Source organism: Harmonia axyridis, chromosome 4 (genome assembly GCF_914767665.1).
Source record: "Harmonia axyridis chromosome 4, icHarAxyr1.1, whole genome shotgun sequence".
Taxonomy (NCBI): Eukaryota; Metazoa; Arthropoda; class Insecta; order Coleoptera; family Coccinellidae; genus Harmonia; species Harmonia axyridis.
In genome coordinates, this window is record NC_059504.1 from 4,856,089 (window position 1) to 4,872,054 (window position 15,966).

Below are 15,966 nucleotides of genomic sequence, written 5' to 3' on the forward strand. Positions count from 1 at the left end.
ATAATATGAAGGTTACTTATGCCATAAATTTGTCTTCAGATTCAAAGGCCGCCTTCTTCGCAGCCAGCTCCAAGTCCGACGCCTTCAGACTGCAACTCGTTAGGGGCTCTAGATCTCACGCCACGTACAAACCAACCCTTACTGACAAGTCCTGGACCAAGTCCAGGTCCGGCTCCTTCGATCTTCTCAGCGTTTGGGTTGCTTCCACCAGGTCAGAACAGTAGTCCGTTGATGTCATCGGCCTTGTCCTCGTTGACGTCTTCGGTTCTTACCTCGACTGCCTTTAGCCCTCTCAGGCTTGCTGTGGGACCTCCAGGTAAATAATAATAATAATATCACTTTTATTTGAAGAAAAACTCTAAGCACTACCTCTGGCAATCATTGGAGTCATTCCAACCAATTGTCTTCGATCAATGAAATATACTTACCGTTCTTGTAGGTTAGACTTCTTGATGTAAAGTTAATTGAGGAGATAATTGTCAATTCCTTTTTCTTTAAATAATACGAAATTGATTTCTTTTTTAGGACGAGGAAACACCACCTGTAACTTGTGCTTCAAGACTTTTGCTTGCAATTCAGCACTGGAGATCCATTACAGAAGTCACACTAAAGAGCGTCCATTCAAATGTTCCGTCTGTGATAGAGGCTTCTCAACGAAGGTAAGTCGAAGATCAAATTTCGATTCAATATTTTCATTTTGAAAGCTATGAGAAAGCTCTATTGCTTTGTATGTCAGATACCTTCACATTTATCGAATAAGAGCTCCCAAATAATGGACCAATATCGATTAAAACAATCCTCGGATCAAAAAACCCTCATTCTGGTTGTCAGCTGGGATGAGAATTATGAGTCTGTGGTATCGGACGCGTATAAACTGTAGACCTATTAGTGAAGGCCGCCTTCGATAAACCAACGTCGAAAATATTCAAATATTGTTCCGGTGAATTTATGAACTAATGCATCAACAGGATACTTTGTTTATCGTTTCGAAAAGGGAAAGAAAAGATAAAAGCGGGATTCTCAATCAAAAATAGACCACTTAGACATCGGTATAAGTTATTGCTGGCCAGGTGCCAATGTGTTTAATCTGCTATACAGCGACAAGTCTATTGTGTCTGAAAATAGCTGGCTCATTTCTGAATTCAATCATCTCAGTTCTGTTGTCTCGTGAATGCTTAATGACATAGAGCTTAGGCATCTGAACTTTTCTTTCGACGCCCGGTTCGTTCGATGCCAATGTGTACAATCGAACTAACTAAATACATTTGGAGCTGATGTGGCTAAAAATACGGGACCGACGACGGTGTCATCTCAGAATGTTCAACTTTGTTTCTGTCTTCGGAACGTGATTAGGATGAAACTGTTTGACACCCTTGGATAATCCTTCGATCAGTAATCTATAACTGCCTCTACTACATACCTCTGAGTCAAAAAGGAGAATTTTAGTTTTGATAGGTTATATTCAATTTTATGTCTTCGGAAATATACTGAGTTTTTCTATCTATGGCAAAGAATCTTAAAATTGCAATTTAGTGATGGAAAGACGTTAATGCAAGTAATCATTTTCACTGTGAATCTTAGCCCTAACAATTTTGGAGTCAATATTTTCGAACATTTTTCACTTTCAGTTTGTTTGTTGTTCACTTTTAGCTTCTGCTCTTTTTAATTGATATAAACTATTCAAAGCAACCTTCTGATGCGATATTCTGCTTCTTGCACATTTTTTATATTGATAACTTCGCCGGACAAAAAATTCCCATTTCTAGGAACAAAAAAATGTATCGAGAGTTTAATTTGTGGAATGATTTCCATATAAAGCTCAAAAATTTAACATGAACTTTGTAAATTATGATATAGGTACAATGCGTCCCATTTATTATCTATCTAGTACATAACTAATGGTTTAGTAGGTAATATCACGTCTTTCTCAAAGTTAAAACTTAATTTCAAATGCTGAATCGATTGAGGAAGGTTTTCAAGACCTAGTCAGGAAAAAGAACAGTATCTGAAGTATCAAAATTCTGTTCAATTAGAGCTTTTCTCAAGTAGTTTCTTTTTTCAAATTCAGCTTATAAGATTTTTTTATCAGTTTCAGTGAACTTGTATTCTTGAAAACGATTAATGCTATTAATAGAAACGTTTTTTCATTGATATTTATATTTAGACCAAATATTCATGAAAACTAAACGATGCTTATGAAAACAATACAATAGTCGAATAATTTTTATTATAATTCATAGTCAATAGTCTAATGAAAACATAATTAATCTAAAAAAAATTCTGCAATTTTCGTTCGGTTGGTCTTCAGGTAAGACCTATATGCGATGGCCACCTTTAGCGATCGGACAATGCTAGCTGAATTTGAAAACGAGGAAACAAATAATATTCGAGCCTACAACCTCTATGATTACTAAACGTGTATATTTCAGGAACCCTGCATGTGCAGGCAGGGGCGTATCCAGGATGAAGGAGAAGGGGCAGAAACTAAACGAAAATCTGCCCATCACAAGTCCATACATCCCTCAGTTTTTCCGCTACCCATGACACCTGGATACGCCTCAAACTGGATACACATGGCGGTAAGACCGCCAAATATCAATTCCAACATCAAGGATAATTTCTCTCTTTCCACAGGGAAACATGAAACAGCACATGCTCACCCACAAGATCCGAGACATGCCCCAACACATGTTCGACAACAAGCCGCAGAGCGTCAAAGAGGATTCCATGCCTTCTTCACCTCAGATTATGAGAGAAGTGCCGCCTCCTCTGCCACCCCCGGTGAAGCAAGAACAACAGATTCCCACGTCTGAACATATCGAGCAACCGCAGCAACAGCAACAACCTCCAGTCAAAAGGGAGCCTCCAGAATCTGAGCTACCACTCCCCAAGAGACCTCCAAGTGAGTAGGAACGGTTTTTGGAATTCAACGCGCTGGTTGATCATTCAAGAAAATGGAACTTTTTCAATTTCAATTAACGAGAGTTAAAAGAATATTCAATTATTTGAAATTTTGCTCTTCCTTAAGATGTTACCATTTCAATTTATGTGTTGACAATTATTTGTAACAAGTTTGACACGGTTTAAACGATTCATTATATCGAAGGGATAGTCAAGAGATCAGCGAATCCATATTATATAAATTCGGCGAGCAGAGCGAGTCTATATTATATAAACACGCTTGTCGAAAAAATGAATTTGAGTGTTAAAGATGACGAAGAACAGTTTGTTTCCATTTCTAAGATTATGAGCCAGTCTGCCGTTACCTCGAGATCATGTACATAAAGAAGAGGGCGATTTTTAACAATATCGTCATCGCTTGCACTAACTTTGCTAAAGGTTGAGGGTTCATGTGTGCCTTGTGTGTTTTCGCAGGCTTGCAGTCTAACAAGCATTTATGCCACGTGTGCAATAAGAACTTCAGCTCCAGTTCGGCGTTGCAGATACACATGAGAACGCACACAGGAGATAAACCCTTCAGATGTACCGTCTGCCAGAAGGCCTTCACCACCAAGGGGAACCTGAAGGTAAGAGATCAGTAGGGCTTGACGCTTCACTAATGCAACTAACTAAGCTGTCAACAACCAGTTCAAATGAGATTTTTCTTCAATAACTTGGCCCATTTTGCTATCAGCTTTGAATCAATCGACTTCATTAAATAAGAATTAGATTATAACATTAAATTTTGATACCAAGATGCTGAATTCAATGTTGAGAATATTGCTTATGGCTCGCTTGTCTTCAGGTTCACATGGGTACCCATATGTGGAGCAACGGTGCGTCAAGACGAGGTCGTCGCATGTCGCTAGACCTTCCGCCCATTCCCATGACGCCAAAGGATTCCGAATTTCTACAACGGAGGCCAGATCTTTTTTATCCGTATCTGCCGGCCCCCTTCCTTAACGGTATGCAGAAGGTAAGTTTGGATTTCTACATTTTTGAGATTATACCTCTCCCCAGATCAAATGCACTCCTAAAGGGTGTTTTTTTTTAGAGCTATAGAACTTTAAATTGCAATAAATAACGATGGATTATTCGATTGACATGAATTTGAATTATCCGCAAGATAATCTTGAGGCATTACATTTTAAATATGATTTTTGGCATATGACCGCCACGGCTGGCTCGGATATAGTCCATTCTGAACGTCCAATTTTCGATGACTTTTTCCAACATTTGTGGCCGTATATCGGCAATAACACGGCGAATGTTGTCTTCCAAATGGTCAAGGGTTTGTGGCATATCCGCATAGACCAATGACTTTACATAGCCCCACAGAAAGTAGTCTAGAGGTGTTAAATCACAAGATCTTGGAGGCCAATTCACAGGCCCAAAACGTGAAATTAGGCGGTCACCAAACGTGTCTTTCAATAAATCGATTGTGACACGAGCTGTGTGACATTTTGCGCCGTCTTGTTGGAACCACAGCTCCTAGACATCATGGTTGCTCAATTCAGGAATGAAAAAGTTAGTAATCATGGCTCTATACCGATCACCATTGACTGTAACGTTCTGGCCATCATCGTTTTTGAAGAAGTACGGACCAATGATTCCACCAGCCCATAAAGCGCACCAAACAGTCAGTTTTTCTGGATGTAACGGTGTTTCAACATACGATTGAGGATTAGCTTCACTTAAAATGTGGCAGTTTTGTTTGTTGACGTAGCCATTCAACCAGAAGTGCGCTTCATCGCCAAACAAATTAAAATGGACGTAGTGCGCGATACGTATTCCGCACAGAACCATTATTTTCTAAATAAAATTGCACAATTTGCAAGCGTTGTTCAGGCGTGAGTCTATTCATGATGAATTGCCAAACCAAACTGAGAATAACTCACTTGACAGCTGTTAAATCGGTCGCCATCTTGAACAGTAATGCCAACTTAAAGTTATATATCTCGAAAAAGAACACCCGTTACTAAACCCAGTTTAACTTCAGATATACCCTTCCAAAAAGTAGCTCATCTTATAACTAGATGCTTCTTCAAAGTATATAACAAATCTAGGTCACAATTATAATACCCTAGCACAATTTTTTAACAATAAAACCTTTAAAATCACCCTTTATTCCAACCGATTACAAAAAATTAAACCACGCTCTTGTCTTCCAGCTGAACGAGATGTCAGTGGTCCAAAACAACCAGAACGGACTGAACTTAGCCGCCAAATACGGAAACCTCCTGAACTTCGGCTATCCACCACCAGAGCCCCTCAGATCTCAGAGCGGTTCCCCGGAAAGGGGCTCTGAAAGACCGCCAAGCCGCGAGGGCCCGGAGTCCCGGAGCCTGTGGGACCTGCACTTCGAACGGAAGGCAGCTGCCGACAACTCCAGAGAAGATCTCCTCCCGGCAACAAGAGAAGGCCTGGCAGCGTAGACCACACCAGCCGTTCCTAAATTAACTAGTCTTCAAATGGATTTGGGGCAATGATTACTGTGATATATCAATCAGCAACACTGTGTGACAACTAGCTTTTAAGTTTTCCGCATGGGGGGACTCCAACGGAGAGAGAATATATCATCGTTTAGTTCGACCCACAAGAATATCAGATATTTTTTTTTGTCAAAGTTTCCAACCATGCGTGAAGCATCCTCTGTTTTGTGTCCACCATAGTGTGCTGTTCTTAATACTAGAGTTACTCTTAGGCCTATACTTTGTATTATACTGAAATAGCTAAATGTAAAATGTACATTAGATTCGTAACAAAAATCGTTCGCTGTGTTAAGAAGTGCATGAAGGGCGCCAGTATTTAGCTTTACACCTTGTATATAAAAGAAAAATTCGCAGGATATCTGATGCACTGTACTATTATCAAAAGTTAAATGTTGTCTATGTGAAAAAATGGACATTTATCAAGGACATGCGGTTATAGTTTGTAAATATCACAATGTATATGAGACTGTTTAATATTAATTGATGTATGCTTGACAACTACCCTTTTTTCCCAAGTACAAACCCTCACTTTTTTCCACGACCTCATATTCTGCTTGATGCCTCAATTTCCCTCATTCACTACCCTAAAAAGATTCAACTCGAAACTTAACCATGGCATCGAGCAGAACATGTTCAATAGGAAAAAATAACGAATTGTGTAAATGTAAGTAAATCTGAGATGTTTTTATTTAAGAATGAATGTACAAATATTTGTAACTGGTAAGTTGAATTATCTATATGTATTTATAAACTCGTAAATGCCAGTTAAACTCTGTTTAATTATAAAATAAATATTTATCACAGATACTTGACTTTTGATGGTTAATCCCAAGGTGATAGAAAATTGAGAACTTGTGAGTATTCTGGAATATTGGAATGAATACTTCCTGTTTGATAGTCAGTTATTTTGAAATATTGCATTTTATACTCATATCAGTTACATTTCTCTTTCTTTTTCCAAAACTTTCTCAAACGAAAATATTTTTTTGAAAAACACTTTACAAATCATGAGTCGATTGATATAGGCACTATCTACTCTAGAACGTAGAGTCATATAAGGCTCTTCTAGTAAAAAACTTGTTCAAGTTTGACGAATTTCATGAATTCGTTCATATTCATCTCATCTGAGCAGTTCAGCAAATAAATAATGTGTCAAATTTTGAAACAACTGCTTACGAATGAAAGTGAATTCCAATTCTGGAAACATCTTTTCTTGTCCAAGAGATGGCGTCGTGGACTGCGAATCACTAGACAGTTCTGAACCGCTTGGAATATAAACTTAACAGTTCTACTGCGATTTAAGATATGAAGATAGGAGGTGTATATGGCAGGGAATGAGTGTAGTACCATACTCAAGATAGCAGTGTTATTTAAGTAATTAAAACTTTGAAAAGACATTTTTCAGTCCCTGAATAATTTTGATTATATGTATAATAAATGAAGCAGATAACGGATATCATATCTCACCTGAAACAACAATTCAAGGGAAGTAAAATAAAATATTCAGAACAATAAAAATTTAATGAAGATACTGATAATAACCATTGCTCCTCGCAAAATATGAGCCTCCATTACATTACAGAATGAAAAACATAATTTAAAAATACTTAAACTCAACAATAGCTAGATCGCTAATTAGGTAGTTGAATTAATTATTTATCCTCCTGAATATTCACAATTATGAGGGAAAAAAATTCGAACAAGATCAAAATTGATTCAATTTAGACATAAGATAATGAAAGAATCCAAGTATTAAAAATGAAAAAGAAAGTGGAAACCAACCAGCCTTCAACCAAGCCCAGAATGTCAACCTGAAAAATATGATTATGTAAATAAATACGAAAATACGTTTAAAAAATAGAAGTATAATAGATATAATGAAATCAACACATTTTTCTACAAAGCGTTTAGGAAAACATTAAATTTTTAGGACATTTGAAATGAGCTTCTTATAGATGTAACATGTTTTATTTAGCAGCCTTTCTTGTTGAAGTTTTGCCGACGACACTTATTAATGCAAATCACAATATTCACTAATCCCAACAAAGTGAAGCGTACGTCATTGACAAACGAAAAGTTTGTTTGATGTATTGACCATGGAATGATTCTCATTTCACACCCACACTCAGCTAAGTACAAAATTATTACATGTACCTAGGTATCAACGTCTTTGTTTCTTATTTTCAATATAAACAAACCCAGACATAAAAATAATTGAATAAATTATCATGTATATAAAGCGAGAAGCATGATCATAAAACTCACTCATAATCTTTTTCTGCTTCCATATAAGGCACTGGCAGATCTATCAAACCGGAACGTACAATAATAATCGGTTTCAAAGGTCGATCTTTCACATCCCTTCGAGCATGTTCTATTACGTGGACAACGTCTTGGCCTTTCACAACCTCGGAAAAAAAAAATTAATCAGAACTACACAGCGTAGTGATGAAAATCAAACCTTACTTTGCCGAATACCACATGCTGACCATTCAGCCATGGAGTAGCCATTGTGGTAATGAAATATTGACATCCGTTGGTATTGGGTCCTGTGTTTGCCATACTAACCAGACCTGGACCCGAGTGTTTTATAATGAAGTTTTCGTCTTCGAAAGTCTTTCCATATACACTTATCGTACCAGAACCATTTCCGTGTACAATATCTCCACCTGAAATTATGATATAGCCAAATAGTTCAGAAACTTTTGCGCCTTCATTTAGCAATACCTATACTATTATTTACTAATATACTGACATAAAAATGCAACATCAAAAAGACATTGGAATTTGGTGGCCAAAATTGGCAGACCTGTTTAACTACATAAAGGTTGTAATTGATCAAAATGCTAAAATTACAGGGCTGAAGCATTGCCCGCTCTAATTCTGAAATGACAGGGCAATAATGATACATTAATAATTATTAATGATGATTTTACCTTGTATCATGAATCGTTCTATAACCCGATGAAATGGACTGTTTTCATAAGTTTTCCCATTGATGCCATACATAGCGATTGTTTTAAAATTGAACACCGTTTTAGGCACTATCTCGCCAAAGAGTCCAATCACAATCCTCCCAAGGAATTTGTCATCTTGTTCAATATCAAAAAAAACTTGTTCAGTTACTTTGTATTCTTGGCCCTGAAAGTGATGAGCACGAATTGTTGGAAGCATGTAAACTTTAAGCAAATACCAGAATTACTTTTGAAGAATTGTATTATAACTCACCACTACTATTGTCTGTATGAGTAATAAAGAAAATACATAATTTTTCAGTAAAGAACACATATCGCAAGATTTCTGAGCACACAAATGAGAAGCCACGCATCAACTTTCAGAAATCAATAAAACTTAATTTAATAAACAATAATTATCCTTCGATCAATTATCCACGTTTTCATAAAAAAAAAATTGTTGCACAGCTTCTGTATGTTTAGATTGTTCGATCCAAGCTGCGGTGGATTCAAAAATTTCAAAACTGAGTTTAGTTGATTTTTGGTAATGGGACATCTATCATAAAGGATTCGAACTGAATGTTTTCTTACCAGGGTTCATTATTTCATCGTAGCAAACAGAAATCTGCGAACTCCTACAGATTTCTTTTTACAAAAAGAAATCTGCAGTAGTTCGCAGAATTCTTTTTCCAAATAAAAATCTGCAGTAGAAATCTGTGAACGACTGCAGATCTCTTTCTTCCAAAAAGAAATCTGCAGTAGTTCACAGTTTTTTTTTGAAATAATGAACCCTGTTAATCGAATCCTTCATGATTCTTTATTAAGGTTCTAACATTTCGAAGTAGATGGCAAATGAAAACTTAGTGACAGATGTTTATTTATAAAAAACTTTAGGGTTATAAGTTTTTGACGTTCAATGGTTCAATTTCAAAATAAGAGAAACAGAGGTGAATCGCCGCAATAATGAACGAAGAAATTGAGGATTCAGAATTTTATCAGCAAGATTTTACTACTGCTTCTGATTGGGAAGTATTCATTGCACGAATCGAAGAAATCATAAATCATTGGAAAGTAGATGAATTGAAAGAAAAAACCAAAGAACAATCCATATGGGAGATTAAATCTGAGAAATTCATGTTCGTCGATGCAGAATTCGAATTATTGTTTTATAAAAAAAATGACCCCTGTTCAACTTCCACAAAAGTTTCAGATGCAAACCTAGATAAAAATAAAATAGAGAATTCAATAGATTTAAGCTATACCTTTCAGTTAGATGATGCAAGTATAAACCGCATACATTCATGTATATTTACTTGGTATGGTCTTACAACATATTATGTTTTAACTACCACTGGAATTACACAAATGAATTCAGAGAGCAAAATCAATATATTATTGAGCTCCTTAGCTGTTGCATTTAAAAACCTGAATTGTGACATTCCAGCCTTTCTACAGATACGAGAAAAATGGCAAGGATTGTATTTAGGAGTACATCAAAATGAACAATTTAGAACTAATTTTTCAATGGTGCATCTTAAAAAGATTCCGTCAAATTGTCAATATCTTTCAAACCTCATAAGTATTTTTTTTTCCAAATTAGCTCTTCGTCGTTTCAACACCACTGTACTCTGTGCTGCACAGTTCACATATGACCTAACTGATTTTGGAAACAATGTATGGAAGCAAGACATTTCCTCAATGGAAAGAGATGATTTGGATGTCAGTTTTATGTATCGTTTACCATTTGGAGTTACTTCAGATCCTATAGATACCTTGAAATTGAAAGTTTCGTGGCACAATATTAAATCTGATTTTGTGAGAGATTCTGAACATAGCTCTTATTTCCAAGGACCATCAACTGGACGTTGGTCTTTAAAAATGGAGTATGGTAAATTACCTGTATGCCTACTATCTGATTGCGTGAATGAATTTGCCAGTTTACTTGGAAATAACACTTCAATTCAAGACATTCTGTCGGAACTGAGCTTAGACACTTCGGTAGATACGAAAGTTTCAACAATTTCATCCATTTTAAGTAGAGCAGCTAGGAACTCTTTGGCAGGGACACAAAAGATCACAAGTGCTATTTCTGAGAATATATTGGTGTCTATTTTGTATTATTTATTTCCTGATGCTGATACCAGGCAGCCAGAACCTAGTCATCCATACATTGTAAAGGAAGAAAGCTATGACTATAGATCTTCAGTAAGTTATTTTCCATACCGCTTATACTTAAAATCTTTGTATCGAGTGTTTGAGAATATTTCACCTATCTGTTATCAAGTTTATGTATATTGGCACAAAGATGAACTTTAGATTGTATTCCTCACATTGGTATCAAAAAAAGGTGGTAAGTCTTAAAAGTATATCTGCATTTCAGGAAAACGTTATCACAACCAAAGGATTCAAGACCTGTCCCTCACATTCCCTTTTATGGAGGTTCAGCATTATTGCAGCATGTCTGTTACAATCTGGAGGATTTAGGGCTCTTGCTCAAATTTGGTATGAGTTCGTTCAGGAAATGAGATATAGATGGGATAGGAATATCTTCATACCAGGGTAAGTAAAAAAAATATTTAGTATTTATAATTCTTATTTACATCTTAGCAGTTCATTCAGAAGTGGAAATAACAAAATATTTACTATGAGAAATTAATTGGTTTCGTTTGGTCACATAAAATATAATATATGTTTATTTTATAATTCTCAACATCGGTAATATTATACAGTTCATGTATCCAACAATGCCATTCTTGAAGCAATGAACAAAAAACACAATTATATTATATTCTTGTTATTGCAATTGATATTTTATTTTTATATACATGCAGAGAATAATTCCAAACTATATGGAAAATCAAATTGAATTCAATAAAACTGATTACTATCTATTCTTTGATCTAGAAACTACTATGTACAATAATAACACTTATGCCCAGTTGCAGGAACGTTTATTGACATATAATACCGCATTACATTTTTAATCGTCCATTAAAAGGTGCAAAATAATAGGCTCCCCCTACTGGAGGATTAAAACTTTAATGACGGCATTAAATTTTAATGAAAGTAACTGCAACTGGGTGTTAATCTCACAATATGAGAATTTTCACATTAAATATAATTTTTTTTGAAAAATGTAAAAAAACATAGCAATAATTTAAATTATTTCAATCCACTGTAACTGTGGATAATATTCTCCTATTGCTAACTAAGTTAATCTAAAGTATATCAGTCAAATTTTCAATACCAAAAATGGTATCTTCATTTGAGTAAATGGGAAGTATACCACATTCCAATTTGAAAATTGAAGACGTAAAGAATAAGTTTGCATCATTAATGCACACTACCTTAATATCATGATAACATGATGGATAAATTTCGAAAAATGTTCATGATATAATGTTTTTGTTATCACATCACACAATCAACATCTTCAATTCCATACTGTATTTCTTCGAGAAATAAACATTCTTCTCTCAAAGTGGTACAAGTCCATTTCTTGTCGTTGGGTTTCTGGCCATGTATATTTCCATATCGTGATCTGTCCAGTTGTCCGAATTGTCACAATAGTTGTTCAACGTGTGGGTAGATCCAGCGATGCTGTATCTGCTACTCGGCCTGTTGTGGTCTCTGGACCTGGACCTCGGTCTTGACCTTCTCGTTGATGAAGCTACCGAGTGAGCTGGGCCCAACCTGGTAGATAATCGATCAGATTGCATGGCTAGAGATTGACGGGACTGGCGCAGATCTAAAATACAGGGGTGTTAGTTACAAAATCGTGCAGTAATGATTTATGAAGTGAGTGGTTATTTGACATAATTGATGAGTATCGAATAATGCAGATGTGTTAATTTTTGGTGATGATATCATCGAAACAATTTGTGCCAACAATATTCTTACTCGATCTGCTTACTGAATACAGCTTATCGATAAATATAATTATACTAAATATTATGCATTATCTTTGGATTTCATTATCTCATGTTTGAGATAAAAATGGCAACTCATTATTTCTTTCTTATTGATTTCATTTTTGATGGTAGAAAAACGTAAAAGGATATTATAAATTTTCAATGTCAATGATTCAAATTATCAGTCAATTCTGAATATTCAACTATTCTAATATACATATGTATTTACATGTGGAAGTATGAAATGAGAAAAAAAAAACTTATTTTGTTCACCTTAACCTGTGGATGAAAGAGTTTTTTGGGTTTGATAGAGTTGTTGAAGAAACAATAATATACATAATTTCATATGAAAATAGAATATACAAGAAGAATGTAGAATAAATAAGAAGTAACTGGAATGAAAATGGAATATACATAGACTACACTTATGATACTATCATACAATAATTTTTACAGGATATTGGGTAGCTTTTGTTGATTTTGTTCTTATATTTCCAAAGAATTTCAAACATATCTACTTTGGGTTCGACACTCTAGTATCGATCAATGAATAATAATATTAATTAATGCCTACTGGGTTTAGCTGAAAAAGTCCTTTGTTTTTTTTTCGTGGATAGAGTACTGACACTATTATTTAAAATTTGAGAATAGGGCTTTATGAATGAGTTGTATCTTTTCATATTTACATAATTACATTTCCCAGAAGTGTTTCATGCAATGGAAAAAGCTCATCTAAAAATTATCACTGATTGTCCTCGAAAAGAAGTAGTCTCGGAAGTAGAAGTGTTTGACATGGAAGATTTGGATAGTATAGCTACTCCTTCCTAGATGTTGTTGATAAACGTCAAATCGGATTTGAAGGACGTTGTCCTACTATATATATATTCTTTTGAGAATATATATACTATATATATACAATGATACTACAGCTTACATACTAATCGAATACACCAAGGTGAAAAAAGTTAGTAGATGAATCTTTACAATCGACAATTTGAAAATCGACCAATGTTCCAATGCTGAGCCCGGGTATTAGTGAATTAATAGTAAATTTCAAGCCCCCCCTTTCTGAAGCCGTTCCCGCTTTTCTCACCTTGCCTCGAGGACAACAAATTATTGGGAAATGCGTTTGCGGTCAGGTATCTTCCCGAGTGATTCGAGAAGCTGTGCTGGGACTGTCCATCGGCTATGGACCTCGGTTTATTACCTTTGTTGCTGAAGTGGGACCTCATGTCGTCTGGGATCAGAGACGGGGTCTGGTCCACCGAGAACATGCGTGGACGGTGGGCGCTGTGCGTGCTGTAGCCGGATACTTGATCCCAATCCTGCAAAAAAAAATTTCGATTATTTATTGTAACTGGTGTTGTTTTTCGAGGTATATAACTTTAAGTTGGCATTACTGTTCAAGATGGCGACCGATTCAACTGCTGTCAAGTGATTTATTCTCAGTTTGGTTTGGCAATTCATCATGAATAGACTCACGCCTGAACAACGCTAGCAAATAGTGCAATTTTATTTCGAAAATAATGATTCTGTGGGGAATACGTGTCGCGCACTACGTCCATTTTATTTTGTTTAGCGATGAAGCGCACTTCTGGTTGAATGGCTACGTCAACAAACAAAACTGCCGCATTTTGAGTGAAGCTAATTCTCAAGTGTATGTCGAAACACCGTTACATTCAGAAAAACTGACTGTTTGGTGCGCTTTATGGGCTGGTGGAATCATTGGTCCGTACTTCTTCAAAAACGATGATGGCCAGAACGTTACAGTCAATGGTGATCGGTATAGAGCCATGATTACTAACTTTTTCATTCCTGAATTGAACAACCATGATGTCCAGGAGCTGTGGTTTCAAAAAGACGGCGCAACATGTCACACACCTCGTGCCACAATCGATTTATTGAACGACACGTTTGGTGACCGCATAATTTCACGTTTTGGACCTGTGAATTGGCCTCCAAGATCTTGTGATTTAACACCGCTAGACTACTTTCTGTGGGGCTATGTAAAGTTATTGGTCTATGCGGATAAGCCACAAACCCTTGACCATTTGGAAGACAACATTCGCCGTGTTATTGCCGATATACGGCCACAAATGTTGGAAAAAGTCATCGAAAATTGGAAGTCCAAATTGGACTACATCCGAGCCATCCGTGGCGGTCACATGCCACAAGATTATCTTGCGGATAAATAAAATTCATGTCAATTGAATAATCCATCGTTGTTTTATTGCAATTTGAAGTTCTATAGCTCTAAAAAAACACCCTTTAGTAATAATCATAGATAGAGGGAGCATACGTCATTTTCAGTGAGCGAATTTTGTCCCCAACATGAACTATCAAATTTGACTTTAGAGGGATTACCAAAGCTTGGTAGTAGGTAGATATTGACTTACTTATTAAAAATTGTGGATTTACAAATATATCAAAATCCGATAACGTCGTCTTAACATGTTGGGAACGCGTAAAAATTGCTCTATCTATATTTATTACTTTATGGTCTATGGAGCAATATAAACAAAGTAAATCGCATGGTTTGAGCATAGCCCAACTGCTATCAGTCAGTTTTGAGGATCAATGCAATATCACAAGTGTTATTTCGTTACAAATTTTGAGCCGAGAATACTTCTACTCCCTGATGACCAAATTCAATTCTGTACGATGTTTTTTTGACCGGAAAGATTTAGAAACTTAAAATTGTCAGAGTGAGTTCAGTTCTCGAATGTATGAAGTGCTCGTTGTATATTAGAACTAATTTGATCAATATATAATCACCTTGCTGTTATTGTAAGCGTTCAACGTAGCCAACGACGACAGCGGTCCACCAGGGCTGGTGCCCTGGCCCAACCCTGTGCAGCAGTTCACAGGAAGCCCAGCCATCGGCATTCCGTTCTTCAATCCCATCTTGTGCTGATGCAACTCGTGCAGCTTTCTCGAACGTCTCCTAGAGGCCGCCACGAATATGATAACTGCCACCACGATCGTACCACAGATGGCGGCACTTGCGGCTATAGTTATCTTGTCCATGTTGGAAGAAGCCGAGGATACGGTCCTGACCTCTCGGCATTGCGAGTACGGTACTGTTTCTGGCGTCACGTTGATATCTTCCAGAGATACCACGCAGACTATTATGCATTCCTGAAAATGTTGTCAATGTGTTAGTTTATTGTTGTGCAATGTTGTTCACAACATTTTTTTCTTTGATAATAGTATCTTTATTCAAATAGAAAACTTAAAATATATTACAAAAGGAATTAATAACAAAATAATCAACATGTTAACAACTTCCAAGCTCAACTATAAAAAATTACATCTTAGACTTTCAATATCATATATTTTCTGAAATTATCCTCGAAATTTTTCAAATTTCATTATCTTAATATACTCAGATAATGGATTATATTTCTGAAAGTCCATATAAATTAGAAATGTCTTCATTGTGCTTTTTTTTAGTTCCCTCTGTTCAAATACTAATCATACATTTATGCAGTTGGATACTAGTGTCATTTTTCTGGAAAATCAATAAACGTTCAAATATCCAATTTGATCTAATTTGGTATTGTTGAACAGGTAAGTAATTGGTGAACAATGAGCGAAATGAGGCTAGATGGTAGTATAACACACTAGAATTCTTGATAAGAGGTACAAATTAACAGTTACACTTGTTGA

General features: G+C 36.0%; 4 protein-coding genes across 10 annotated transcripts in view; 2 read left to right on the forward strand and 2 right to left on the reverse strand.

Annotated features, from left to right (window-relative positions):
- LOC123678742 (homeotic protein spalt-major-like) overlaps nt 1-6,237 on the forward strand; it is a 151,681-nt gene extending 145,444 nt beyond the window's left edge. For 3 of the 5 annotated variants that reach the window (XM_045615906.1, XM_045615904.1, XM_045615905.1), the window contains exons 3-9: nt 40-316; nt 526-659; nt 2,430-2,579; nt 2,635-2,902; nt 3,376-3,527; nt 3,746-3,916; nt 5,112-6,237. In XM_045615906.1, the coding sequence (XP_045471862.1) occupies nt 40-316; nt 526-659; nt 2,430-2,579; nt 2,635-2,902; nt 3,376-3,527; nt 3,746-3,916; nt 5,112-5,375 (1,416 nt within the window). In that variant the 3' untranslated portion in view covers nt 5,376-6,237. The remainder of the gene's footprint in view (nt 1-39; nt 317-525; nt 660-2,429; nt 2,580-2,634; nt 2,903-3,375; nt 3,528-3,745; nt 3,917-5,111) is intronic. The other 2 variants (XM_045615907.1, XM_045615908.1) reach the window with 2 other exon arrangements.
- A 705-nt stretch (nt 6,238-6,942) lies between these two features.
- LOC123678745 (peptidyl-prolyl cis-trans isomerase B-like) lies at nt 6,943-8,842 on the reverse strand. Its single transcript, XM_045615914.1, has 5 exons — nt 8,661-8,842; nt 8,369-8,573; nt 7,899-8,101; nt 7,698-7,840; nt 6,943-7,243 (listed from the first exon to the last, which is right to left on the reverse strand). Exons 1-5 carry the CDS (start codon nt 8,718-8,720, stop codon nt 7,138-7,140), a joined length of 717 nt encoding a protein of 238 aa, XP_045471870.1. The 5' UTR covers nt 8,721-8,842; the 3' UTR covers nt 6,943-7,137.
- A 421-nt stretch (nt 8,843-9,263) lies between these two features.
- The window catches only part of LOC123678743 (rab3 GTPase-activating protein catalytic subunit), a 56,677-nt gene continuing 49,974 nt past the window's right edge, over nt 9,264-15,966 (forward strand). The window contains exons 1-2 of the mRNA XM_045615909.1: nt 9,264-10,591; nt 10,767-10,945. Of these exons, the coding sequence (XP_045471865.1) occupies nt 9,350-10,591; nt 10,767-10,945 (1,421 nt within the window). The 5' untranslated portion in view covers nt 9,264-9,349. The remainder of the gene's footprint in view (nt 10,592-10,766; nt 10,946-15,966) is intronic.
- The window catches only part of LOC123678744 (leucine-rich repeats and immunoglobulin-like domains protein 1), a 48,599-nt gene continuing 43,594 nt past the window's right edge, over nt 10,962-15,966 (reverse strand). The window contains exons 4-6 of one of the 3 annotated variants that reach the window (XM_045615911.1): nt 15,073-15,435; nt 13,505-13,622; nt 10,962-12,134 (exon numbers count right to left, since the gene is read on the reverse strand). In XM_045615911.1, coding sequence (XP_045471867.1) covers nt 11,863-12,134; nt 13,505-13,622; nt 15,073-15,435 — 753 coding nt within the window. In that variant the 3' untranslated portion in view covers nt 10,962-11,862. Of the gene's footprint in view, nt 12,135-13,390; nt 13,623-15,072; nt 15,436-15,966 lie in introns of all 3 variants that reach the window. The other 2 variants (XM_045615910.1, XM_045615912.1) reach the window with 2 other exon arrangements.

Bases quoted from the DNA above. Each gene is read 5' to 3' on its own strand.
- LOC123678745 (XM_045615914.1), bottom strand. From the start codon at position 8,720: ATGTGTTCTTTACTGAAAAATTATGTATTTTCTTTATTACTCATACAG. The intron at 8,102-8,368 runs GTAAAATCATCA...TCATAATTTCAG, and splicing joins AGAACGATTCATGATACAAG to GTGGAGATATTGTACACGGA. The intron at 7,244-7,697 runs GTGAGTTTTATG...CATATTTTTCAG, and splicing joins GAAGCAGAAAAAGATTATGA to GTTGACATTCTGGGCTTGGT.